Below are 27981 nucleotides of genomic sequence, written 5' to 3' on the forward strand. Positions count from 1 at the left end.
TTCTGAGCAAATCAGAGTAAAACAGAAAAGTGATTCAAATAAACAGGAACCAAAACATACCTCATCAAAGTGCTTTAGATAGTAAGCAACAACGTAGGACAAAAGACTCTGGGAGTTATCCTGAAAGAAAGGAGGAAAAAAAAGAACCCAAATAAATAAACCAAAAATCCCTTTATTTATTAATCGAATCATTTTGAAACAGGACGTTTTAATTTGAGTCGGCCCAAACAAGTAGAAAGACCAGCGCGCTCTTTAGAAGTGAGGGATAAATCACGGCGCTGGAAGAGTCCGACAACAAACACACAACTGAGCCGGGCCTGGCTGTCAGAACTCCGAGTTGGTGGAAAGTTTTGATGTTCTTTATGGATACCTTACCCGCCCCACAACCACCAGCACAATAACACAGAACCACTGTGTCCTTATTTGGCAGTGGCAAGGGCACCCGGAGCCCATTTGTGATATTGAATAAGAACAGTGTTACAGAATGGCCTGTTCTCTCTCGACATGGGGGGGAGACCCTCCTCACTTCTAGACTAAACCATGGTCTCTCCGCAACACTCATCATCAGACAGCAGGTACTCGTGATGGGGATGATGCATGGGAGGCTGTTTGTGAGTGTGCGTGTAAATCACGCGGGGGCGGGGCTTGTGCCCAATCCACTGAGATTGTTTACAAACAATCATACAAAACGATGCTTCTCTACAAGGAACCATAATGAGGCTGTTTTGAAGTTTTGTTTGTTTTGTCTGTTTGTTTGCAAACAAACAAAACAAACAGCTCACACGACACATCTCATTTGGAATATGAAAGGTCGGAACACATCTTACTTCCTCCCCCCCCGATTTTTTATCCCATTTTTATCCCCCGTTAGTGCTAATTTTTTATTTATTTATCCTGGTTGCTGCTCCACCCTCTGCCAATCTGGGGAGAGCCGAAACTGGCTCCATGCTTCCTCCGAGACATGGGCAGTTAGCCAGCCGCTTCTTTTCACCCGACAGGGGAAGCTTCACTGGTAGGACATAGCACGTGGGAAGATCACGCTATTCCAACGAGTTCCCCTCCCTCCGAACAGGCACCCCGAACGACCAGAGGAGGCACCACATCAGCGACCAGGATATTGCATGTTTTGGTGAAGGGGTTCCTATATGAAGGAAACCCCCGGGAGAACATGCAAACTCCACACAGAAAGGCCCTTTTGACGACCCCACCCAGGCGGTGGGCACTCGAGGACATGCGGACCGGCACGGGCACGCACTCCTTCAGCGCTCACAGCGTCCCAGGTGGGAATCGAACCCAGGACCTTTTTAGCTGTGAGGCGACAGCGCTTACCACTGCGCCACCATGCCCCCCACACATCTTAATTCCTTACCTTTCAATTCACACAACGCCTAAACTTCCAGTCTTGTGGTAATGGTATTTCCAAACATGATAATTGAGTCAGTAAATGAAATGTAAATGAAATCTTACACCTGGCGTTAACATGCATTTTGGGTGATCAGATTACAATCTGATGGCAATTTTGATCACCCAAAATGGGTGTCCTCTCAATCCGCATACAGTTGCTGTATGCAGATTGAGAGGACACATTGCATTTACACTTGTGTTCAATGTGGTCACAATGCGTCCCTGACCACCTCCGGAGGTAGCCTGGGTAAACCCAGCCCCCAGTGACCTGCTCTCAGGCTCACCCTGCTTACAGTCACAAGCTAGTGACTGGGAACTGAGAGAGCAGGTCACGTGGGGGCTGGGTTTACCTAGGCTACTCCGGAGGTGGTTTGGCCGATCAGATTGCAATCCGTCTTCAATGTGTCTTGGGGGACGTTTACACCTGTACTTTCAAGTGGTCAAGCACAATCTGATTGCAATCTGATGACAGAAAACGCATGTTAATGCCAGGTGTAAATGGCCTCACAGAAATCACAGATTAAAACACATTTGTATGGTTCTTTGCCCGATAGATTAATTTATACAGAAAGGCAGCCGTTGAGTGGCGCGTGAACAACATTGGGGTTGAGTGGTTGGTGTCGCCGCACGAGCGGCGATGTTTGTTCTTTAGTCTGGATACTCACGCCGCTCTTAACGTCCTTGAGCTTTGGCAGAATGTCCAAGGTGAAGCCGTCCGCCTGCCCTCGAGACCGGTTACCTCCGTTCATGAAGTTACCAAAGGCCAGCACCAAGCCCAGCACCTGCATCACACACACTCCACTCTGCAGCGTCTGGTACACACACAGACAGACCCACAGAGCAGACACACACACACACACAGACGCACACACACACACACAGATGCGCACACACACACATACATACATACACACACACACAAACACACACACACACACACACGTCACACACGTCTCACACACACACACACACACACACACACACACACACACACGCACAGACGCACACACACACACACACACATACACACAAACACACACACACACACACACACACACGTCACACACGTCTCACACGCACACACACACACACACACGTCACATGTCACACACACAGACACGTGTCACACACACACACACACACACACACATGCACGCACGCACACACACAGACACACACACGCACACGCACACACACACACACACAGAGACACACACACACGCGCGCGCACATGCACACAGAGACACACACGCGCGCACGTACGCACACACACACACACACACACACACACACACACACAGTCACACACACACACACACACCGTGACACAGACACACACAGTGAGAGTCTAATAGACCAGTCATTGTATGGGGGAAAAAAGCAACGCACGCTAACCCTGAACAAATTGATCCAGTCACCAGCCGCTTCTTTTCACCTGACAGCGAGGAGTTTCAGCAGCAGGATATAACGGAGGCAGCCCCCCCCCCAACCCAGTTCCCCTCCCTCCCGAGCATAATTATGCCCCAACTAACCAGAGGAGGCACTAGTGCAGCAGCGACCAGGACTCATACCCTACTACCGGCTTCCCACCAGAAGACAATAAAGTTTAATACAAGTACTGCTGTCGGGAAGTGAACACGGGTGGTAGCTGATAGGAGGGTGCTTTTCCCTCGACACTACCCAGACGCCCCAGGGGCCAAACATGTGACTGTAGAAGCTCCTCCTACCTCGCACACTCTCTGGAGGATCTCCACTTTGCGGAGGACAGAGGAGATACACTCATGGAAAGTGGACTGAAACAGGATGCAGAAGACGCGCTCCGAGAAGTTGGGGATCTGCGACAACTGGAAGAGAAACCTGACGGGAGGAGGGAAGAGGAGACGACAGGACCCAATCACCGCAACACATCTGTTTATTTTCCATCTTTCAACCCAATACCCCACAGAATTACCCAATACCCCACAGAATTACCCAATACCCCACAGAATTACCCAATACCCCACAGAATTACCCAATACCCCACAGAATTACCCAATACCCCCGCAGAATTAGAGCGGCTTCTCGCGGTGAATTTGGTTCAGTGGGTTTCGTTGACTCTTACTGTTCAGGCTTGTCCAATGGCTTGGCGGCATCTCCCTTGCCGTCGGCTGATTGAATGTGTTTTTCTATCTTGCTCATCTCGTCGTCTTGGGCTCTCTGTTAATGGGAAAACAACGTGAAGGCTAATTATAAGTAGGACATTCCGACAGTAGGGTGCAACGTCCAAAGCAGCCCGGGGTGTACCCCGAAACATGAATGTCATGAATAACAAAAAACCTCAGACCCCCTCGTCGCAACGCAACTGACATCAGTTTTTAAACTCAAGTCATGACTGGGGAATCTCAGTCTGACATTGGCTCGCCAAACACACAGCATGTGTGCACATACACATCTCATCAGGGCAATTGCTCAATGCAACGACGACGTGAAAGAACCATTTTCAACATCGGGGCGACGGACGCCAAAATGAGATATCGCTAAATCTAAAAATGGATATGTTATTCTTATGGTTTCAGAGGTTTAGGTCTGCTCAGGCAGCATTTTTCTCTCCCAAAGCCAGAAATCAGAGACTATATATTTATTATTGAATACATCTCAGTTGAGTATGAAAAAACCAAGATCGTGAGGATCCACAAAATCGTTTCCGTGACCCCCGTGTCTCTATTGTGAAAAGAAGACAATGGGAAGGAGTTGCATCTTGCTGACATCATAGGTTTCGGTCTCTAGTCGTTCATATCCGCGACCGCGCAAGTATATATCGACCGCAAACCATAGGGACTTAACATATACGAATTCTCAATCTGTGTGGTGTTTGACTTTAACTCAACTTCATGCCATCCCAGCGTATATACAAGTGGTGTAAACGCGGCGGAGTGGAAGAAGCAAAGTATTATACCAAATAGCCCTTAAACCAGACGACATTCCTGACTATTATCCTGCTGTTCGGGCTCCGGACCACAGCTTTATACAAGGTGGTTTCAAAGAGGGGCAGGCCAGCAATGCCCCTTCGTTTCACAAGAGACAAAGACAATGGATGCTAATGTGTCTGACGCAGGCTGGCAAAACAATAAAACCATGCCCGGGCACGAGAATGTAAACTCTCTCCCTCCACCAGAGTCCGTGGAGACCCTGAGATCCGCACGTCTTGAGAGAGAGCCGATCTCTCTCCTCCCCTGTCTCTCTCTCTCTCTCTCTCTTTTCTGGGGTTTTGGCCCTGCTCGCATGGATCCTTGAAGAACATCAAAAAGCGAGCATCAAACGCATCGCGGCGCCCCGATTAGTATTCTACACACCGCCGCCTTCTGTGGGAGACGAGGTTCTCCGGCTCTGCTTTTTTGCCTTCTCTCTCTCTCTCCGGAGATGTTTTCAAGTGTAAATATATTTAACGCAAAGCAGATCCCTTTCAAAGGCGAGCGGTAGAGACCCGGCGCGGCGCGCTGTAATTGGGGACAAGTAGGCATTAGCGTGTGATCTCTGAATTGTCGGGGCATGTTGCGCTGCTCGTTGGCATGGGAAACGCACTCCCATGTGGATTATGAAATGCTAAAGGATAAAGTAAAGGATGATATTTTGTGATGCCAGAACTTCTTCCACCAGCAGTTAGGCCCAAGTGGTATTCATTAGCCCAGGTCTGGAGTGCGGGGCTAAACGGAGCCAGCCAGGCCTTCATCATTATTTATGTCACTCACTTTCCACTGAGACAACATTTCTGTGATTCTTTGCGCGCTGTTGCTGCCAACAAGCGTGGTCTCCAAAAGAACACGGAAATAAAAACGTGTATACAGTCGTAAACAATTTTTCTGACCTGGCCTTGGCAAAGCCTCGCAAACAAGGCCTCGCTGTTAAAAAGAGGAATAGAGGAGGCAAAGTGAACGTCACTTCCTGCTTCAACACTGTACCAGAGATTTTCTCCCGCCATTTATTTTCCCATAGACATTTCGTAAAATGCGTTTTACTTGGTCAAACCAAACGGTTTAGCTATATTTAGAATGGGGAGAGACCATAGAACATTTCACTCGGACCAAAACAAAAAAAAATACATCGAAAAAACATTTTCTTAAAAAGAAATAAAATGTTACGTTTTGGTCCGAATGAAATGTTATGCGATGTTTCTAAATATATCCGAGCCGTTTGGTTTGAACAAGTAAAACTATTTTTATAAGCATTTTACGAATGTCTATGGGAAAATAAATGGCGGATGAAAATCTCTGGTACAGTGCTGAAGCAGGAAGTGACGTTCCACTTTGGCTCTCTAGCAGTGGTTCTCAATTTTTTTCATAATGAAGGACCCCTAAACTGACAAAAATTAAACCACGGACCCCCATTTGATAGGATTTTGTCCCACGGTCCCCCATCTGATAATAAGATTGATGCTTTTAGATGTTTTATTACAGAAAGTGTATAAAACCCATGACCAAAATAGTCATTGTGTGTGTTACTTATGAATGTAATTATAGCGAAAATAAATTAGCCCCCTTTTGGCTGGGGATCGACCCCCTGGAACCCCCTCCAGGACCGCCGGGGCTCCCAGGACCCCCATTTAAGGGTGCCATGGCACGAGTCCGATACCTCACGAGTCCGACACCTCACGAGTCCGAAAAAAGAGGCTAACTTCCCCCAGACCCTAACCCAAAACCTAACCTCTCCCACCTCCACGCCTAAACCTAACCTCCCCCAGACCCTAACCCAAAACCATGAGGTGTCGGACTCGTGAGGTATCGGACTCGTGAGGTATCGGACTAGGGGGCAGTCCCCCATTTAAGAACCACTGCTCGATAGCATGAGGTGAGCGTTTCCAGGGCGGCGGCAGCTCTCAGGAGGGGGCTATCAGACATTTTTGCTACCGTTAGCTAAAAACGCGAGTGCGAACTTCAGACAGCCTGAAGAAGTCTGGACCCAGATTATGGGCTGGTGATATTAAAAGGGAGGGCGCGGTATCCCACTATCACTGTGACCCCTTCACTGGCTGTGGCTTATTGTTCAAGGAGTGGTTATAATCCACAGCTCATAGACTGAGCGGCTCTGTCTCTCTCTCCCTGCGCGTGTGCATGGCGTGTATGATATTTGTGCATGTGTGTGTGTGTGTGTGTGCGCGTGCACATGTGTGAACATTTGTGTGCGGCGGCTACATGTTTGTTTGTGAGTGTGTGTGTGTGTGTGTGTGTGTGTGTGTGTGAGAGTGTGTGTGAGAGAGAGAGGGGAAGACGGAGAGAGAGAAATGGAGTGAGGGAGAGTAGTGTGCGATCTGGCTGCTAGCACAGTGAGTGAGGGTGTAACCATTAGAAGCCCCCTCTCATTCCTAAAGACAGGCTGGCTGCGCTGCCAACTGTGGTTTAGGGGGCTGGAGACCCACAGACAGGATGGAGTCTCGCAATACAAAAGAGAAACAATTTGGCTTCTCGACTCAATAACATAGCCCGAGGCGAGGAGGGGGGAGAGAGGGAGAGAGAGAGAGAGAGGGGAGGAGGTGGAGAGAGAGAGGGAGAGAGAGAGAGAGAGAGAGAGAGAGAGGGAGAGAGAGAGAGAGAGAGAGAGAGAGAGGGGAGGAGGTGGAGAGAGAGAGAGAGTGGTGGAGGAGGGGGAGAGAGAGAGAGAGAGGGAGAGAGAGGCTTGTAGTCTGGGGGTGAGCGGAGAGGTTAGAAGTCTTTTGATCCTCGGTTATGACACATTGGTTCATAACTACAGCTTGTCTCAAGCCTCGGTCCATTCCCATGATCAACATTATGAATACGCCTCTGGCAGCCAAAGGTCCAGGCCTCTCCTGTGTAGCCATGCCAGAAAGCAAATTCATAGGAATTTCACAGCATCTTCAAACTGTATCACAGTTGAAATGGGGAAAACATGCCCCTTTTCATGTTCTGTTATTTATTGACGTATCTTTTGTATGGGGAGAGAGATTTGCTATCGGTGAAACGCCGATGAATATGTATTGACTGTATACAGGGAGCCCTCCACAGCCAGAATGGAGTCATATTGTGAAGTAGCGATGACAGCTCTGGTAATTCATTTCATGCTAATGTTATACAGTACAATGCGCTCATTTCACTTGGCAAAGCTCAGTGTAATGTTAACATGATATCCAGATTTTTTTTTTTTTTTTTTTTTTTTAACTTTTAAGAAGAGCCGTGGCACAAACGCAGAGGGTTCTCCTCAGCTCTGGTTCCTCCTCTGCGTAGATGGAGGTGTTGCAGCAAGCAGCAGTGGAGTTCAGATCAGATCCAGTGTGAAGAGAACCTGTTTACGATGTGAGAGCGCGGGTCTGGGTCCTCCTTCCTTCCCAGGCAGCAGACACAGACCTACACAGGACCCGGCTCTGTCGCCACACTGCACACATACCAGAAGGGTTTTTGTGGTGGGCCTGTTTGTTTTGGTGTCTTAACGCACACTTCCTTCAGCTCAGCCTTTCAAGTGGAACGTGGAATATGAACTCCAGATAGCGAGGCGTGTTCACAGTGTGCTGTGCTGGCATCTCTGACTGACATTCACACTGTCAAAACCATGTAATTAATAACTGTTCGCCCCCCCCCCCCCCACCCTCTCCAGAATGTATACAGAGCGTTACCTTTTGATTGTGTTGGAAAGGTATTTTTTTGACGGATGGGAATTGGTTTTGTGCGGTTTATACTAAAGCGCCAAGTCAAACAAAAGTAACTGCTGCTGAGTGATTTTTTTGCCATTTTGTTGCTATCACGGCTTGTTGACTCGACTTAGGTTTCATTCTATAATCAAATGATTGCCTGTTACTCATATATGGCATGAAATGTGTAACCATAAATCATACTATTTGTCACAAGCAAACAGTGCCAAAATAATAGTTTTACTACAAACCGCATAGAAAAGAGAGAGAGAGAGAGAGAAAAAACACGTCTGTAATGTTGGCTCAGAAGCTTAGTCTGTCACTGCTGATACCACGTATTATTATACTGTGTTGCTCAATAGTGCCTCTTTATTTACAAGATCCTGCACTGGCAAGAATTCACACAAATTGATTTCGTTTTGAGATGTTTGAGATGGTCTTCTGAGTTGACAGAAACGTTACTGTCCACATGACCCTTGGTTGGGTAATTTTGCAAAGTTTATGAACACTTATATTGTGTTTGATCCATAAAGCGACAGCTCCGTAAATAAGCTGCTATACGGTATGTTGTCGGGGTACTCACATTCTCATAAAGGGCTTGTAGCGTCTCCAGATCAACAACAGTGTTGTCCATATTTAGGATGGCTAGGGAAGGAAGGAGAAGAAGACATGATGGTGGTTAATGCTAACAAGTCATGAAATGAACATCACACCTGCACAGACGAGCCTATAAAAGACATCAAAACAGCACAATAAACTGTAATTGCTTTGGGCCTCCACATAATAATATCCGTCCTGGGCTCAAACAAACAACTTTCAAAAACTGTGGGTTTTTGTTTTGTCGACATCTTTTTCAAACGTTGTTTGCAGAAGTTATTTTTCTGCTTTGTGTTGGGGTGTGTTGCTGAGGGTGGCATGAAAATGTAACAAGGGCAGATTTCTCCGCGCACGCCTCGACACAACACACGCCATGTGCCGCACGCCAGAGGGACTCGCGCGGGTTATCAGCTCTCATCACGATAGCAAATGCGAGAGGCCACAAACTACAACGTAAATACGGAGGTCTTAGAAATCTGTCAGAGGTGCAAAGATCTATGTTTGAACTTCTGTGTTTGAATTCCTGGTGTCGCCTTTTCGTCTCGGCGCGAGGACCTGGCGCCCCGCGAGCATTAATCCTTTGAAAGTAAATGTTTAAAGACAAACAGAGCCCCGGGGTCTGCGGTGTTGAGGCGGAGGTGTTGCTGTACGCACAATCACCCAGGGCAGCACTCCACACCTATATATGTATTTCAGCATGCAAGCGGGTGTCCACATGACTCACACACTGTTTTTGATCTACTGATTCTGCTGTTAGAGGTGCAGAGGGAAAAAGCTAAGTGTCAAAGGGAACGTGGAGTAATGTTCACTATGCAGAACGTCTTCTGCTTGGACCTGGAACATGACTGGACTTCTTACAGTAGAAGCTCGATCTTCACCAGGAGCAACTTTATATGAGAAAGAAAGAAAGGAAAGAAAGAAAGAAAGAAAGAAAGAAAGAAAGAAAGAAAGAAAGAAAGAAAATATGAGAAGAAGAAGATGAAGGACTGAAAGATCAGGATCAGTAGTTTGGTAGTTTTTTTCATAACTTTCATTTCAATCATGAGAGACCAGTGGGTCAAATTTAACAAGCAAGCTTTATTCACAGATAAGATGACGCTCCTCTTGTGGTGAGAGAGGCGTAATGACTCCGTGATAAGATGACGCTCCTCTTGTGGTGAGAGAGGAGGGCATCTGCTCAGACTAGGATAGAGAATCCCCCCCGTAGGGAATTCTTCAGGAGTAAAGACGGTGGTGGTGGAGGACTGGGGAGGTGGGTGGGGCGAAATACAGCTCCGGAGAAGACGATCAGCCCGAAGTACGACCAGCCACTGAGATGAACAATCAGGAAAGATGATGATATGCCGTGATGACCAAGGGTTATACTGCTCGCGTCCTCTTCGGTGATTGGCTCAGCAGACGGGGATTTATGACATCACGGATGACATCAGCGAGTATGACATCACTGATGACATCACCGATGCTTTAACTTGACACATGTCCTGGGCTGATTGGCTATTGAGGAAGGGGTGGTCTTCATTCATGAAACTCGGTCCGTGAGACCCCCATTGGGTCACAGTATATAGTGACCAGAATAAGTGGTTTGATTTAAATTGGATCAAATCTTTACTACAGTATGTGAAATAGTGTTGAATTAGGATCCAGCGAGATTGTTAGATAAGATTTAAAAAAATAATAATATAATAATAATAACTGATGATAACTGAAATGTGTCACTGAACAGAGAAAGTAATCTCACTTTTGCACCAAGATTATTTTCAACTCCTTTTGCCATCTATCTTTTACTATCCATTTCCCCCTCCGTGTTCTTTGTGTGTTTTGCTTTCTTTCTCTCTCTCTCGCTGGTTCTCAATGTCACTCTCTCTGTAACCCTTTCACTCTCATACTGTATACCTCTGCTGCTGTCATCTCTAACCCCTAACACTCTCTCCTCTTCCACAGCCACCACACAAACAAAAACGCTTTCTTTCTTTCTTTCTTTCTTTCTTTCTTTCTTTCTTTCTTTCTTTCTTTCTTTCTTTCTTTCTTTCTTTCTTTCTTTCTTTCTTTCTCACTCTTTCCCCTTTCTCTCTCTCTCTCTCTCTCTCTCTCTCTCTCTCTCTCCCTGTCACTGTCTCTTTCTCACATGCTCTCTCTCTCTCTCTCTCTCTCCACTCTCTCTGCCGATCATTTGGTTCTCATTACTGTCTGAGAGGCTGGCTGGCTGGTGTGGCGGAGGGGAGGGGGGGGGGGGGGTGGATTAAAAGACAGGGGGGAGGGAGGGAGGGAGGGGGGGGGGGGGGGCGTATCATCACTCTGACACAGCCTTCGTATGACCAAACCCCAGCTCCATCCGCCTGGGTCTACCCCTGCCACCACACTCAACCCCCGCATGGCGCCTCACGACCGCCGTCTAACGCCGTGACTGGCGCTCCAAAGCCTCACACAGGAAGCAGACACAGCACGGAAGTGTCACTATGAAACACGCAGAGTGTCGGGCCAAGTCTGCGAGCAAACAACAACAGCTGTGAGCAAAAAAAAAAGAAAAAAAAAAAAAGAGTGTTGACTTCCCGTCGAGCTATGCGGCAGTCATAAAACAGACGTATGATCTAAATCGATGATTCAGAAGTTGTTTTTTCTCTTCCTCCTTTAGATGTTGGGAGTTGGAGGGATATCCGAGCGATTCGGGGCCGATGTCATGCTCGTCATTGTCTGCAAACATGGAATCAAAGAGGATAAATAAAACAATGACTCACTCGGCTGAACGTGACAAGAACGAATCCTTCCACTTTTCCAAACAAGCTGTTCTACACTTGAACTGCCCGAGGGATCGTGAGATCACGTCAGAAATGGGGAAACAATAGATTTTATAAATAAATAAATATATTATATTCTTGATGAGGGATCTTTCTCCTTTTGTCAAATAATGACTTTCAAACACGCAAAAGCGCCCGCCAAAGAAAGTACAAATCAACACTTGTTTTCCCTGCGTTAGCATGCTGCTGTTAGCCTGCCGCTGTTAGCATGGTGTTGTGTGCACACCGCCGATGGACGGCGGTAGACATCCCTTTGTCTTGGGGATAACGAGCCGGAAAAGATGGAGAGCCACTTCGCCAAACAACCGAGATATCGTCTTGGTGATCTGACTCTCCGTGATATACTGACGTTTCCAATCAGCGCTAATTATGTACTACGGCAAAAACTGTCCTAACATCGGGGATGAATGACGGTGCTGATGAGAGTGGCCCTCGCTTGCCCTCCTCCCCCCCCCCCCCCTCTCTCTCTCTCCCTCTCTGACCTGAGATGAATGCTGCACCGAATGACATGAAGGGTCAGAGCGGAGAAGATGCTTTGAAGATACTGTACACAAAACAACGCCACAGAGTGACTGTTTATTGCCACAAGTGTATGTAGCATGGTTTTCGTGGCGCACATTTATTTTGATGTAACCTACGCAGCTGCCATATGAATAGCGATAAAGGCTTGAAGCTGGAAAATATAGGAGTTCCCCCATGAACATGGGGGGACAGGGGGGCGGGGGGGGGGGGGGGGGGCGGGGTGAGGAGGGGTGTTTAGACACAGGGATGAGGGATTGAGATGGGAGAGCAATCAGAGGGTAACTAAAACAGGAAGAAGGTCCATTCCCATCAACATCTCCTGAATGACTTCACTGTGACAAAGCCGTTTGGACAAGATGGTGACAACACATCAGAGACATACTGGGAGCCACAGAGACGCACGAGTTAGATGGAGGACGGGGCTGAGACACTGAGAGCCACAGAGACACAGGAGTTAGATGGAGGACGCGAGGAGTTAGATGTCGTTAGATGTAGGACATGAGTTAGATGCAGGACATGAGTTAGATGGAGGACGCGAGGAGTTAGATGTCGTTAGATGTAGGTCATGAGTTAGATGGAGGATGTGAGGAGTTAGATGTAGTTAGATGGAGGACATGAGTTAGATGCAGGACATGAGGAGTTAGATGTCGTTAGATGGAGGACATGAGTTTAGATGGAGGATGTGAGGAGTTAGATGTAGTTAGATGGAGGATGTGAGGAGTTAGATGTAGTTAGATGGAGGAGGTGAGGAGTTAGATGTTGTTAGATGGAGGACATGAGTTAGATGGAGGCATGAGGAGTTAGATGTAGTTAGATGGAGGACATGAGTTAGATGGAGGCATGAGGAGTTAGATGTAGTTAGATGTAGGACATGAGTTAGATGGAGGCATGAGGAGTTAGATGTAGTTAGATGTAGGACATGAGTTAGATGGAGGCATGAGGAGTTAGATGTCGTTAGATGTAGGACATGAGTTAGATGGAGGACATGAGTTAGATGGAGGACGGGGCTGAGGTTATGTCAAATGAGAAGAAGGGGGAACATTAGGACAGTAACAATGTTTTGCTTATAAACACGTCTGCTGCTTTATGATGAAGTCAACTATTAGGGGGGACTTGCTTTGGCGATTAGCAACATTCATGCTCAAGTATAAGATGTATTTTATGTCTCATAAATAACAACTGATGAAATGAACGGAAACTAACCAAATGCATTTGAGGTACTGTATATCCTGCAATGCCTATGTGGTAATTGTTGTAATATGTTTTCAAGTCAAGTCAAGTTTATTTATATAGCCCTAATTCACAAGCATGTCTCAGAGGGCTTCACAGAAAGTATGTCTAGCTGATTCTAGCTAACACACAGTAACAAGAATATACAGAATAAAGATAACATTTGAACATTTGAAGAAAGCAGGAGAGTGGAGGAGGGAGGGAGAGGGAGGAGGGAGGAGAGGGGGGAGGTGGGGAGAAAATAGGAAATGTGGAGGAGGAGAGAACAGAGGAGGAGAGATGAGGGTCTATGTTTCTATGTTATGTGTTTTCATGTGTTATGCGTTATACTGCATGTTATGTGAGGCCTTTATCCCCATGGGATAGTAAATACTCTGATTGACTGACTGAAATGTGGAAAAATTGTAAATGTGCAAATTTGAATGTATACATGATGTACATTTACAATTCTTCCACAAAGTACGATCAATACCTGACACTGTAGAGCATGCATGACAAATACACATTCTACACTGTGGTAAATACACATTGTTATTTCAATTAGTCAAGCATCTAGCTCATCGGCAGACAGCTAGTTGGCTAAATACAGATGGGCAAGAACTGCATGAGCACAGGATCCCACGCACCATGTTGGATGTCCTTCATGTCCAGATGAATGCTGGACATCAGAATCCCCACAGCCTGGGAGCGCTTGTTGTTCAAAAGTTTCACCACCTTGGGGAGAGAGAGAGAGAGAGAGAGAGAAGGAGAGAGAGAAAGAGAGGGAGAGAGAGGTGGGGGGAGAGGGAGAGAGACAGCGAGAGAGAGGGGGGAGCGGGAGGTGGGGGGAGAGGGAGAGAGAGACAGTGAGAGAGAGAGGGGGGGAGAGAGAGGGAGAGAGAGGTGAAGGAGAGGGGGAGAGAGAGAGACAGCGAGACAGAGAGGGATACAGAGAGAGAGAGAGAGAGAGAGAGAGAGAGAGGGAGTTGATGACAAGGTTGAGGTAGAGAGAGATGTGAGGGTTAGAGCAAGACAGAGAGAAGAGAAATATTACTTCATGTGCATGCACTACACACACACGCGCGCGCGCACGCACGCACACACACACACACACACACACACACACGCACACACACACACACACACACACGCACACACACACACAGAAGATCTAATCACTGTATGGTACCAAAAAAAAAACATGAACCTCGCTTTCCTTTGTCTTTTTCCCTTTTAAGGGAGGAAACTTTCACCCACAAACATTTATGCAAATTATAATCCTGTCCAGTTGAATTATGGTGATTAACAATTTTTTCCTTCTTCTCCAATTCTCCACATCCATCATGTTTCAGTGGGGTCATTGAAAACGTGCAGATCCTTCAGACAACAAGAGACTTATTTACCAAACACAGCATGATCGCATGCATTTCATTAACCCCTGGCACTGATCATGCAAATCGTGTGAGGAGAAGGTCACAGTGGATATGTTTAGATAGGATTTCAGGAAAATGCAAAATACAGGAATGTTTTTTCTCTCCAATGGGTTATGGTTAGGATTAGCAATAGTAGGGGTATAATAATAGTAAAAAAAAACTACTGTATTTCAAGGTCAATAGCTACAACCAGAGCAATTTAAAGAGAGAGTGGCGTCAGTGGAGGACCAAAATGCATGACTCATCATTAGTCATTAGCCAATGAACAGCCGGGAAGGGGTCTCGCGCTACTTTTGCATGCTAAAATAAAGCTGATAATGTACAATTTGATTAAAAAAATAAAAAAAAACGTTCAAAGTACAACACAAACTGTCCATTTTGCTGCAACTCGACAGTGCTGCTTAATCCAGGACCTTACTTCCTGGAACCCTTGAGAGTAAAAAACTGGTCCATTGGAGTGAATGGGGATGTCCCGACTCTTCTATATACACGACTCTGGCTACAACTACAACAAAAGCTATAGGTTTTCTGAACAATAATAGTTTCCACTGGTCGTACAGCCAAGAGCCAAGAATAACGGTAGAAAAACAGCGTCCAAGCCGGACCACCAGGGGACCACAGCTTGACTAAGCAGACGTGTGCGCTGCTGGGACCAGGCAGGGACCACAGCTTGACTAAAGCGGAGGTGCGCGGGGCGCTGGGTAGGAAAGTGGTGAAGCGGATATAGGATGGGGGGGAAACTCAAGCCAAGTGCGATCCAGACAGAACGCTTCCATCTAACCCAGATCACACCGACCACAGAGCCCTCGAAAACACACAGGAAGCTATATCCACCGAGCCAACTGTCTCTGCTTTCCCGGGCCTCGACCACAACGTCAGGAGGAGACAGGCCTATCGAGATATGATGCCCGACGGCCTCCGCGACGCGCCCACTGCCACAGAGTGCAGAGGAGCTGTGTGATGTGATGTGAGCAGGGGGGGGAAGTCATCAATCATATTTTATCAGTTGGCGCTTCCATTGTGCAGAGATTATAGTTATATAACATGGAGTTCAGTAGTTTTACTACCTCGCAGACAGTGGTGTAATGTAACAAAGTATTAATACTTAAGTACAGTGCTTAAGTATTTTTTCTGAGTATCTGGACTTTAATTGAGTAGATTTATATTATATATTTTATTATATATTATATTATATATATATATATATATATATATATATATATATATATATATATATATATATATATATATATATATAACATAACGTTGTTAACTGCTATGAAACTCAAGAAGAAGAAATAGAGTTGCGCTCAAGCCCAGGCATGTTTTTTGCTTGCTTTTTTTAAACAGCATTTACTTGTACTTTTACTTTCAATACTCACAGTAAGTACATTTAATATCAGAAAATTACTTTTGATACTTAAGTACAGAAATGATCAGCTACTTTAAGACTTTTACTCAAGTAATATTCTAATGACTTTTACCAAAGTCTCTTTTTCTGGGAAGATATCTTCTGTACTTTCAATCAACAAGTATGGCTTTCGAGTACTTCATACACCACTGCTCGCAGAATACAATACCGCCTGATATGACAGTAACAAGGAGATCATTTGACCATTTTGTTTGTGAATTTAAAATGGCATAAATTTCCTCTGCAGTATATTAGTAGTATTATTTCACAATCAAACACAGATGGCGCCCATAAACCGCAAGCTGTTGGAATATCTAATTATTTTGGTGACACACATCTTTATTTCGACAATAGCCTTTCAAGACAACAAAACAAGCCCAACAAATTCAGCATTTTTGCCTCAAAGAAATCCTTTGAGTCACGTTAATTAGATATTGATCTTTTGATCTATTCATCAATTCAACATTGGCCAATATCGATTTGCGTCAATCTCATAGTTCTGAGTCACATGTGAGAAACAAAACCCTGGGGTACAAGCTGTTCTCTCTGAGGAAGCTGAGAGAACAAGAAAAAAAAAGGTTTATAAGGAGCCTACTCATGTAGGTCATGTGAAATTAATCTCGTGAATATGCGTGCTGAATGTAAGGAATTGTTATAGGATGCTTCACATTATGTAGAATTTGATGATTCATTCAACGCATAATCATTGACAGTAACTCACAGATCCAACACAGAGTTGAACTGAAAAGCAACATTAGGCTTGTCATAACCTATCATTCACTTTGGTTTCTTGTGGACCACCAGATGATGCATAACAGCAATGCAAAAACACATTATAGCAATACATCATGAACCAAGAAGAACGCAGCATCAGTGAACTTTACATCGAGATGTTTGGTGTAACGTACTTTTAACGATACTTTAATTACAAGTTGATTGCTGTCGTCTACCATCGTCAATTATAGCCAAGGAGCATGGAAGTCACTTTGAGTGTGTGAGACTTGGAGGTCAGTGTTGGGGACTGAGCAGCCAGGTCTGCTGGTTTCGGTCAAAAATCTAACTGAACTGTTGTTTATGGAATTTATTAAAACAGGATCTCAAGATCTTCAGAGAGGAAATACAATGCCACCACCCAGGTTGAGAGGAAAACCTAAAACGATGTAACTGGCATCTCTAACCTGCTGATATGCTCTCCAAGCTAGCTCCAATATCCATTGGATTGAAAATGTCTAGCCTTGGGGCACCTACACTGACTGTAATCTGTAAATTGCCAGTCATTGGACCATCAATCATAACACCCTGGCACCCGACCATTATCTGCTAGTCAAAACATTGATGGTATCTATGTATGGCGACATTTGACCCTGAGCACCATGAACCAAAAGCACATGTTCCATATAGACGTATAGAAGACGATAGAGATGTACCTCACATTGTCCAGCAGCATACTCACCATAGCCTACATTTGCAAGCTACCCAAATAGAGACACTGAATGGTATTACAGTAAGTTGAGCTGGCTGTTAACAGGTTGTAGAGCTGTGTCGCTGATTGATTGGTTGATTGATTGATTGATTGATTGATTGATTGGTTGATTACACAGGTAGTAGCCTACTTCTTGGTGTTGTTGGAATGGCTGAACAGCACACATTTTAGTCTCCCCAACCTGATCTCATAGAAGACATGAGTGCAGTGTCTCCACTCATCTGATACTGACGTCAGCAGTACATGTGTGTGTCTAGCCTAGGACTGACGTCGAAGCAGTTCTCCAGTCGTACAGTAGCTTGGGGGCAAAAGATGCTTGTTCCACGCTCAACAGCAGAATGGAACTGAACTCACAGCAGACAGGGGAACAGGACGGCTTGAGGGTGGCCCACATATAGACTGGCAACGTCAAAGGATATGGCTCCATGTTGGCGTCGACCACAACTCTATGCACTTACAGTGCAGCCGTTAGGCACCTGGTTGCTATTATTGACCTGGGTATTCACATTGTTACGTACGAGTCGGCTATGCATCAGGGGTATTGTTATGCACCGATGCCTAGGGGAGTCATACCGTACCACGCCCATCTCAGTTTGTCTGATTCCTCCCACGGTTTAAACCCACAACGTGAGTTCAGACACATCTACTGCTCCCCTTGTCAGAACGTATACTGTATGTCGAGGGACGTCATGTATGTCTACATACGAGGAGACACCTTCTGTTGTTGTTGGTGTTGTTCTCTGTCTAGATGTAGGCTGTCAGGCCTGAGGACGTCTCTGCTGCTCCGCACACAGCCAACCTCTCTCCACCTGACAGCTCCTGCACTGTATCACCTTGCTCGATGGCTGTTATTTTGAAGTGTGTTTGAAAGGGAGACGTTGTATGAAATTGGTATTTTACTTGTGAATGACAAATCTCACTGAGAGTTTGTAGAGTGGAAATGGTTTTGGTTCAAAGCTACAACACTTATGTGTAGACTTATGTGTAGATTATTTGTTTCCCAGGTGCTCTACAGGTAGGTAGCCTACAGTAGTTTGGCTATGTATTTTAGATTCAAACTACTTAGAGTAACATTCATGACTACGCTTTTGCTCAGTGTTAAGTCACATTTTTATTGTACTCTTCATGCTCTAGAACAAGAGAGATTTTATCTACAGTGCACTAGCACTGTGCTATCGCCATATACGTCCTCAGATGTGGGGGTGGGGTGGGGCAGATTGGTGTGAGTGAAATTACATTGACTTAAAGGGACAGCTCACCCTAAAATATAAAATAGATATTTTTCCTTTCATCTGTAGTGCTATTTATCCATCTATATCGTTTTGTGTTAGTTGCCTGAGTTTTGGAGATATCGGCCGCAGAGATGTCTGGCTTCTCTTGAATACAATGGAACTGGATGGCACTCGGCTTGTGGTGCTCGAAGCACCAAAAAAATACATTTGAAAAACTTGACAGTATTGTCTCTTTCCAGAAATCATGACCCGGTTACTCAAGATAATGCACAGACTTTGCTGTGAGCAGTTTCACGTAGGAACTATTTTCTTTTGCAGTCTCATGTAGGAACTAGCTAGCAGCTAGCGGGTGTAGTGCGAAAAGTTCGGTCAAAAGCACAAAATGATATAGATGGATAAATAGCACTACAGGTGAGAGGAAAAATATGTATTTTGGATTTTAGGGTGAGCTGTCCCTTTAAGTGCTGTGGCGGCACAGTGGTGTAAGTTAAAGAGAACTGCTGAACAAAATATATACGTATGTTAACTTTGCTACAGATACTGTAGAAAATCACCAAGCTGCTTCCTGGTATGCACAAACGTAGAGTTGGTTCATGCTTGTATGACATCTACCGTAATGTGCCTGGTGTGTGCATAGCAGAAAAGCTTCACAGTAATATGCCTGGTGTGTGCATAGCAGAAAAGCTTCACAGTAATGTGCCTGGTGTGTGCATGGCAGAAAAGCTTCACAGTAATATGCCTGGTGTGTGCATGGCAGAAAAGCTTCACAGTAATATGCCTGGTGTGTGCATGGCAGAAAAGCTTCACAGTAATATGCCTGGTGTGTGCATGGCAGAAAAGCTTCACAGTAATATGCCTGGTGTGTGCATGGCAGAAAAGCTTCACAGTAATATGCCTGGTGTGTGCATGGCAGAAAAGCTTCACAGTAATATGCCTGGTGTGTGCATGGCAGAAAAGCTTCACAGTAATATGCCTGGTGTGTGCATAGCAGAAAAGCTTCACACTGCTGGTGTGTGCATAGCAGAAAAGCTTCACAGTAATATGCCTGGCGTGTGCATAGCAGTAAAGCTTCACACTGAAAAATGTGAACTGAAACCGTTTTGAAGCGTCTCATTACCCACACATCATGTGGTCTAATCTGACGTTTGGGAAGTGTGCGCCCCTCGGACGTGAATTCCTGCTTCTTAGTGGGTGGCAGGGCAGCAGTGGAGGGTGTACAAAAAGCTGTTAAAGCAGGTTCAACCGTCGTTTGGTGAAAAGGTTGTATATTTCACTCTCAAGTTTAAATTCACCACTTCCAGTAAGCCGAGAAAAACCCCTCACCAAGTGGGCAGAGTTTCATTTGGTGGCAAAACACGGCAAATCTCCCAGGTCCCAATTAGTATTATGAGAGGCTTTTCCTGTGTTATTTGTGAATGTGAATTACACACTGACAGTGTGACATACAGGCCACTGGGGAGGGAAAGCTAACAGGCCGACTATTAAACTCAGTCATTCAGGAAGCACTAGAGGAGGAACCACATCACGACTTACGGCTCCCAGGCTTCTCCTCTCCCCTCCTCCCCTCCTCCTCGTTGCTCTCTCTCGGCAGTCATCACCGTCGTGAGGTTTCCCCTCACCGCACGCGAGCCCGTGGCTCCGTGCCACCGGATGGTCACGGGGGGAAGTGGGGTGGGAGCCAGAGCTCACACCACATAATAACTGTCTGGCTGTAGCACTTCCTCCTTGTCACTCAGAGAGCGCGCGCGGGACGCGGTGAGGAGCGATGGAAAGGACCGACGCACCGGGATGAGTCAGAGGGAAGAAAGAGACAGATAGGAACCAGGAAGGGGCTTCCTGCTTCAGCGCTGTACCAGAGATTTTCATCCGCCATTTATTTTCCCCATAGACATTTCGTAAAATGCTTATAAAAATAGTTTTTTACTTGTTCAAACCAAACGGCTCAGATATATTTAGAAACAGGAGAGAGCCATAACATTTCACTCGGACCAAAACGTTAAAAAGATGCGGGTTTAAAGAAAAATATCCTTTCGATGTTTTTTTTTTTAAGTTTTGGACCGAGCGAAATGTTCTATGGTCTCTCCCGATTCTAGCTGAACCGTTTGGTTTGACCATTTTTATAAGCATTTTTTACGAAATGTCTACGGGAAAATAAATTGCGGAAGAAAATCTCTGGTACAGTGCTGAAGCAGGAAGTGACGTTCACTTTGCCTCTCTATGTGCCAACATACACACACAGACACGCGCACACACACACACACGCGCAAACACACACACACACACGCACGCACACACACACGCACGCGCGCAAACACACACGTACCTGTTTGACCTTGGACTTGCTGATCGTGTCTGAGATCGGCTTTTTCTTCTCCTTAATGGCACTTTTGGAAAAGAGTTCCACAAATTCTTCAAAGTCCACACTCGGCTCCTCGATCCTGTCCCACACCAGGGAGTCACTTTGTCTCAAGAGGGGAGAGAAGATATCTCATTTACAGTCGTAAGTAGTACAGTTATCATCTATCAAGGTTGTTTAGCCCAGTGAAGGACACTTTACACTGATACTGTATAAGGTGAATGCCAACAAAAGTGGCGTCTGACTTCTGAGGAGTTTCCTGGTCTCTCTTTTGTGAGTTATTGAGGTATGACTTGTCAAGATCAAGGCAGATGCAATATTATGACACGACCAAAATTGCGTTATCGGAGATGTCTCAAAGTCATACACATGACACATCCCTCAGCCAACACCTCACAATTAATAGCAGACAGTATCGTATTTCTCACCCTGATCTAATGTATTCCGTCTCTAGTGTGCGCTCTCTACCACAACCCTCGCTCGGTCTCATTCACTACCAAGCGAATTCTGTGAGTTTCAAATATGAATCTAAGCGATCTAAGATTTTTTTTTTTTTTGGTGTTTACTATATATTTATAATATATATTTTTATATTCTTTCTAGCCTTATTATAAAGATAGAGCACCTGGTTCAAGTCAAATAACCACAACGCCTGGCCCCGGCCTCACTTTCATTTTTCCACTATGTTAGCATCTATGACTCTCATAGCGTGTGTGGCTGATCCTTATCTCGCGTGGTCAAGCTTCGTCTCCGCTCTCCACAGTTCAGAGAACACCGTCGTCGTGTGAGTGAGTGATACATATCTAGTTTCACTTCATATGAGCAGCATCTCATTTACAAGCCATCTGAATAGTTTACATGAGTCAGTGACCAAACCTTTGCGTGATGAAGCGAACTGGCCATCAGGCTCTCATGCAACCGTGGCCCTCGCCAAAGATATAGGTGACTGAGTGCAGATGCCTCACTCGCTCCCCCCCACCCCCCCTTTGACATACTTCCTGTTTTTCTTATTGTTTTTCTTTTGGCCTGAAAGCAATAGAGAGCCAAAGTGGAACGTCACTTCCTGCTTCAGCGCTGTACCAGAGATTTTCATCTGGCACTTATTTTCCCATAGACATTTTGTAAAATGCTTATAATTTTTTTTTTACTTGTTCAAACCAAAAGGTACAGATATATTTAGAAACAGGAGAGATCGCATAACATTTCACTCGGACCAAAACGTTTAAACAAAAATGCGGGTTTAACTCATTGAGTGCCAGCCACTTTTGGAAAACGGATGCTCCCAGTGCCAGAGTTTCAGAGCGTTTTCAGTGATTTCTCGAGGCCCACAGAATATTATGTGATATTACTATGTAAACACCGAACACGCCCAAAGAACGATGAGACTCTCTTCTATCATCAGCAAAAAAAAGTTTATTGATATCATTTTCCGTTCTTTAGTTATGAGCCGGAGAAGATAGGTTGATTTCACCAAAAAGAGACGTTTCAAACTAGAAGCTGAGATAATTAGCCTTTTGTGAAATGAAGCATTTCAAGCACATGACTGACTCTGAAGCTAATATTTTCTGATGTGACACCTCAAAAATAATTTCCTTCAATAAAACAGTGAAAACAAAGGAATTTTGTTAGGCAAAATAATATTTTTTAGCTGCAACCAGCAGCGCTGGCCCCTGCGTGCGCTGCTGGTTGCAGCTTCTTGCTGGTCTTGATTTACTGCTGGTGGGCATCAGATATTCTAGCCTGTGTTTGCCAATCCTGTCCTGCTGTCTGGGTCGGTGTTGTATGCTGCCCTGCGTGCCCCACCCCCCCCTCAACTGCAAACCCCTCCTCCGTGGGTGTGTCTCTGGTGGCTCTGGTGGCTCTCTGCTGAGTTTGCTCTGCACTGAAAAGTGCGCTACATCCAGCTTTTTTACAGCGTTCCGCGTGTATTTGTCACCGGCTCCTATCGCTTCCAGTTGAGAATAATAACAACTCCACAACTAATCATGCGGATGGGCTATCGCAGCGGACACGGAGGGGCTCAATTGTGGCAGCAGATTGGCTGCTGCAGGCACAGCTAACGTTATGCTTCATGCATATCGATGCATACCGATGCGATTTCCGTTTCCCCATGACTTCTTCTCTCTTTTTTCCTCGCCTTTCTCTAATCTGGAGAGCACTGTCGCCACCTAATGGGTCCGTAAAATAGCTTTTACACATTCAACATCCACCATACTTTCACAGGAGATGGATCAGGCTTTGATCCACTTCCCACCGTCAAAAAACGCAATTGACGACAATCGTCGTCATTGGCACTCTACGTTAGTATTTGAATTGACGACGATTGTCGTCATTGGCACTCAATGAGTTAAAGAAAATATTTTTCCGATGTTGTTTTTTTAAGTTTTGGTCCGAGTGAAATGTTTTATGGTCTCTCCCGATTCTAAATATAGCTGAACCGTTTGGTTTGACCAAGTAAAACAATTTTTTATAAGCATTTTACGAAATCTCTATGGGAAAATAAATTGCGGAAGAAAATCTCTGGTACATTGCTGAAGCAGGAAGTGACGTTCCACTTTGCCTCTCTATAGCCTAAGAGCCAGACGAATTCTGGAGGAATTTCACTTAGTTCTTAGATTGTTTTTAGGGCCAAATAGTTGTCCTTTAACCATGTCTAATTGGTCAATCCATCACCTTTCTTTTGTATGTCCCGCCCCCTTCCTGCACCCTTACTTGTTAGCATGCAGCTGTATGCGTGTCCAGTAGAGGGGCTTCATGGGCTTGGGGGGCTCTACGAGCGCCTTGGCAGAGACGGCTTCCTGCATCATCATGAAGGGCACGGGGCCCCCTGGGGGCGGAGGGGGCCCGAACCCTGGGGGCGGGGGCGGCGCAGGGGGGCCCATCCCGGGCGGAGGAGGTGGAGGAGGGGGGCCCATCCCAGGCAGAGGAGGGGGGCCCATCCCGGGCAGAGGAGGGGGAGGAGGGGGGCCCATCCCAGGCAGGGGAGGGGGAGGAGGGGGGCCCATCCCAGGCAGGGGAGGGGGAGGAGGGGGGCCCATCCCGGGCAGCGGAGGGGGAGGAGGGGGGCCCATACCTGGGGGTGGAGGTCCAAAGCCCGGCGGGGGAGGAGGCGGTAGACTAGGCCCCTGCCCAGGTAAAGGCGGGGGAGGTGGGGGTGGTGGTGGTGGGGGCATCCCTCCACAGAGCTGAGGTGGTGGCAGCGGTGGTGGTGGAGGGGGAGGAGGGGGGAGGCCGGGTGTAGGTGGGGGAGGCGGAGGTGGGTGGCTGCTGCCCTGCTGCTGCTGCTGCCTCTGCTGGCAGGTGCAGGTGAAGCCCGCCGCGGGTTTGGGAATGACGGTGTTGTTGGGCGAATGCAGGGAGGACGGAACCGAGGCAGAGGAGGACAACACACCGGCCGATCCCCTGTTGAAAGGCACCGCGAACTTAAAGCCCTCTTCCACGGGCGAGGTCTGGACAGAGATCTCCCGGCTCGTCTTTGCCAGCCTCTCTCCTCTCTTGCGGGTGGCAGCAGTGCCCGCGTTATCCCCCCCGGTGTCCTTTGCCATAGAAGCCCGCTGGCCCTGCAGCGCTGCGATGTTAACCCGCAGGTCAGCGATGGTCCTCTCCAGCTGAGAGAGAGAGCAGCCCTCATCCTCCGAGGAGGACTGACCTGATTTCAACCTGCTGGATTCTGTCTGTCAGGGAACAAAAGACCATTTTAGACCAGCCTGCGTTAGTGTTCACAACTGGACAGGGTTATGCTTTGTGTTGTCTTTATTTTTCTTGAATCTCCTTTAAAAGCCGGCAATCAAGCCTACTGTGTTTTGTACCATAAATCTCGGAAAGCAGAGATACTCGCAAATCCTGGAATTTGCTGTTAGCTCTTGGAAGTATTATCATTCTATAAATCCCCTTAAGAAGTGACACAACACGCACAGTAGAACACCCACAACTGAGGGAGCTTAGTGGCAGGACTGTGAGCTAGAGAAGGGTCAACAAAGTCCATGATGTCTAGACTCCATCAGACCTCTGGCTCCAGACTGGTTAGACCAGGGATGAGGGGAGACTCTGAGAGATTTGACCCCCAGAGACAGGGAGTCTCGCTGGGCCTCATATGGGGAGGGGTCTATGTCTGGTTGTACAACATTCCCAAGTTGTGGTCACATCTTTGCATCTCAAAGGGAATGTTTGGTCTGTATGGCCTGATTTATGATTATCCAGGAAATAAGGAGGCTTGAAGTGATAAACTAAAAAGGGTCTTTCAGGACAAGCCTGCCCTCTGGTGGGTGAACTACAGTAGGACTTACAATTTAGGCATTTAGCTGGGATTCAGTCAGTGTCGACACTTTGACAGGTCAAACAACAAACCTTCTTTGACCTGAACTTCATTACTGACACTCGTTTTTTTTCCGTTTGTTCTTCTCAAGTTCTCATTTTCTGCTTTTCAATTCTAAATTACACTTTTCGCAAAGCACAACGCACATTTTGCTCAATCTCCATATAATATATATATATTATTATTATACCATTAAAATCTTGTGTTCACATGGAAAGCACTGCCAACTCTAAATACTAAACAGAAACGACCAATTGGCAACAGCGACCACTGTACTCTACTTGTACAATGCCAGCAGAAAGGCCAACGGTGAGCTCTCTTGTTGTGGATATGAATCAATGGCATCGCTGCAGAGAGACGGAGAGCAAGGGGACAAGGGAAGAGGAGGAGGAGGAGGAGGAGGAGGAGGAGGAGGAGGAGGAGGAGGAGGAGGAAGGAGGTCATCCAGGGATCCATCCAGGACTGGATCCGTCATGCCAGGCCATATTTCCCCTGCTGATTAGCCACAGAGAGCACTGTCTGAAATGCAGACATGAAGCAGATCTTGATGCCAGACCAACACTAACTTTCAGGAGAACAGGCTGAGCCAGATGGAGACCCAAGAACAAGATGCTGCCTCTTTTTCCTTCCCACAGCGGTCCTGTTTTCTACATTTCCATCCGCTCTGTGTTCTGTGTGCACTCACTGTAGACCACTTTACGTAACCAATTGAATTTGCTGAAAAGTATACAGTATACAGTATTTTACTATTTGTTTACTGTGCCTACTGCAGTATTATAGTACATACAGTACATCATAGGCTACATTTCAATGCATTATGAATACTTCAAAATGATTTAAAAAAAAACTGTATATTATATTTCTGTAGTTTGATGGCCAGGAGGAATGATATTGATCACTGATTTTGGTGGTAAAGTATAAAATGAGCAAAATTGGCGGCTGTACTGTAAATGAAAACAGGGATGATGTGCCCAGTGTAGACAGGGTGACATACAGACTGCCCACGAGATGTAACCAGTGGTGTAGTCTAGTTTATTCTAGTGGGTATACTGTGTGTGTGTGTGTGTGTGTGTGTGTGTGTGTGTGTGTGTGTGTGTGTGTGTGTGTGTGTGTGTGTGTGTGTGTGTGTGTGTGTGTGTGTGTGTGTGTGTGTGTGTGTGTGCTGTGTGTGCTGTGTGCGTGCGTGCGTGCGTGCGTGGGTTCCAAGGGCTGCCCATCAGATTCATTGATAATTTGTTTCATTATGATTTAATTGACAAGTTAACACAATTACAGAATATTATTCATTATTTCATTGACAAGAAGTTAACACCAATTAAAGAATGTAGAAGAATGACTGTTTTGATCATATGTCACTGTTATCTCTCTACAGTACTTTCAATACAAAATAGTCATGGAAGTCTGTACAAAATCCTCTTCCCTTGCAATTATCTATCCGGTATTTGAGAAACAAACTCTTTGAAGTGAAATTTGTGTCACAAAACTATATTGTTTTACAAATCCTTACACATTTTTAAGTGGATATACTCAAATCCTGGAGCTTTCCTAGTGGGTATACTGCATAATGTGACACGGACTGGTTTTTTCACTACAAACTCTCCAGGTTCAAATCACGCAATTTTCGAGGGAACAGGTGGTTTTGGTGGAAACATTTAATTTTTTGTTTTTTTTCCATTTATACACAAAGGAGAGGGTGAACTATCCATTCCACCTAAAATTGAGACGTTTTAGGATCAGCAAATAGATGTATTTTGTAAGATAAGAATGGACTCTGAGAGGGAGAATTACCTGCGTTCTGGAGGCAGCCGATTCATATACCCGCGTAACCACGTACAGACTACACCGCTGGATGTAACCCACCTGAGAGTGCAGTCCAGCAGGTGTCTTGGCTGATAATTGCTGTGCAGGGAGCCTCTGTGGCTGTATTCTGGAGGCGGTTCGCCCCCCGCAGAGTTCCCACAGCTGGGAAGACAGCGGCAGGCCCAGAGAGGCCCAGGTGTACAGCTGCTCCTCCTGGAGACACGAGGAAAAAGAGTGAATGCTTACAAATCCAAGGTTAAACGCTGCTCCTACAGTCAAACGACTCAGTGACTGCACTGCAGTGACATGCAAGCCACAGTGGGAGGCGCCGTGACTAAAGGTTAACAACATCCAACAGTGCTACAATTACCGAGGATGTGGATGTTGTTTCTCGGGCAAGCTGCTTCCCGTTAAGTGTGGAGCTACAGTCCTTGGGGATAAGAACAGACACCAGCAGCAGAAAAACCATAATAGATGTCAGGTTTTTCTTGTATTTGCAGCAGTCCGTCCAAATAATTTAGACAACGAATGCTACATATCGACTTGTAGGCGTGTGGGTTCGTCACAAATGTACACTAAAATGTGGAAATCGTTGGATAATAAAATGACAATGTATAATGTTGTCTGAAAGCATTATGTTGGTATATCACAATTAAAGGTGCATTCTGTGAGATTTTACGGTCCCATAGCACAAAATGGGCATAATTTATCTGTGATCAACACCATCATTGACTGAGACTTCTGGCTTTCAAAAAGTCACTTTCTGGCCTTGACTTGGCTTTGGAACAAAAACTCCCCTTTTGCATTG

At 45.9% G+C, this 27981-nt stretch overlaps 1 protein-coding gene across 1 annotated transcript in view; it reads right to left on the bottom strand.

The window, feature by feature from the left end:
• Positions 1 to 27981, bottom strand: part of fmn2a (formin 2a) — a gene marked incomplete at its 5' end in the record, with an annotated part of 62291 nt that overhangs the window by 22247 nt on the left and 12063 nt on the right. Inside the window, 9 exons of the mRNA XM_083650690.1 lie at positions 61 to 120; positions 2070 to 2216; positions 3132 to 3261; positions 3506 to 3600; positions 8604 to 8665; positions 13791 to 13878; positions 21026 to 21167; positions 23771 to 24732; positions 27234 to 27386. Of these exons, the coding sequence (XP_083506816.1) occupies positions 61 to 120; positions 2070 to 2216; positions 3132 to 3261; positions 3506 to 3600; positions 8604 to 8665; positions 13791 to 13878; positions 21026 to 21167; positions 23771 to 24732; positions 27234 to 27386 (1839 nt within the window). The remainder of the gene's footprint in view (positions 1 to 60; positions 121 to 2069; positions 2217 to 3131; positions 3262 to 3505; positions 3601 to 8603; positions 8666 to 13790; positions 13879 to 21025; positions 21168 to 23770; positions 24733 to 27233; positions 27387 to 27981) is intronic.

The sequence above is a fragment of the Poromitra crassiceps genome (assembly GCF_964638095.1).
Source record: "Poromitra crassiceps genome assembly, chromosome: 14".
Taxonomy (NCBI): domain Eukaryota; kingdom Metazoa; phylum Chordata; class Actinopteri; order Beryciformes; family Melamphaidae; genus Poromitra; species Poromitra crassiceps.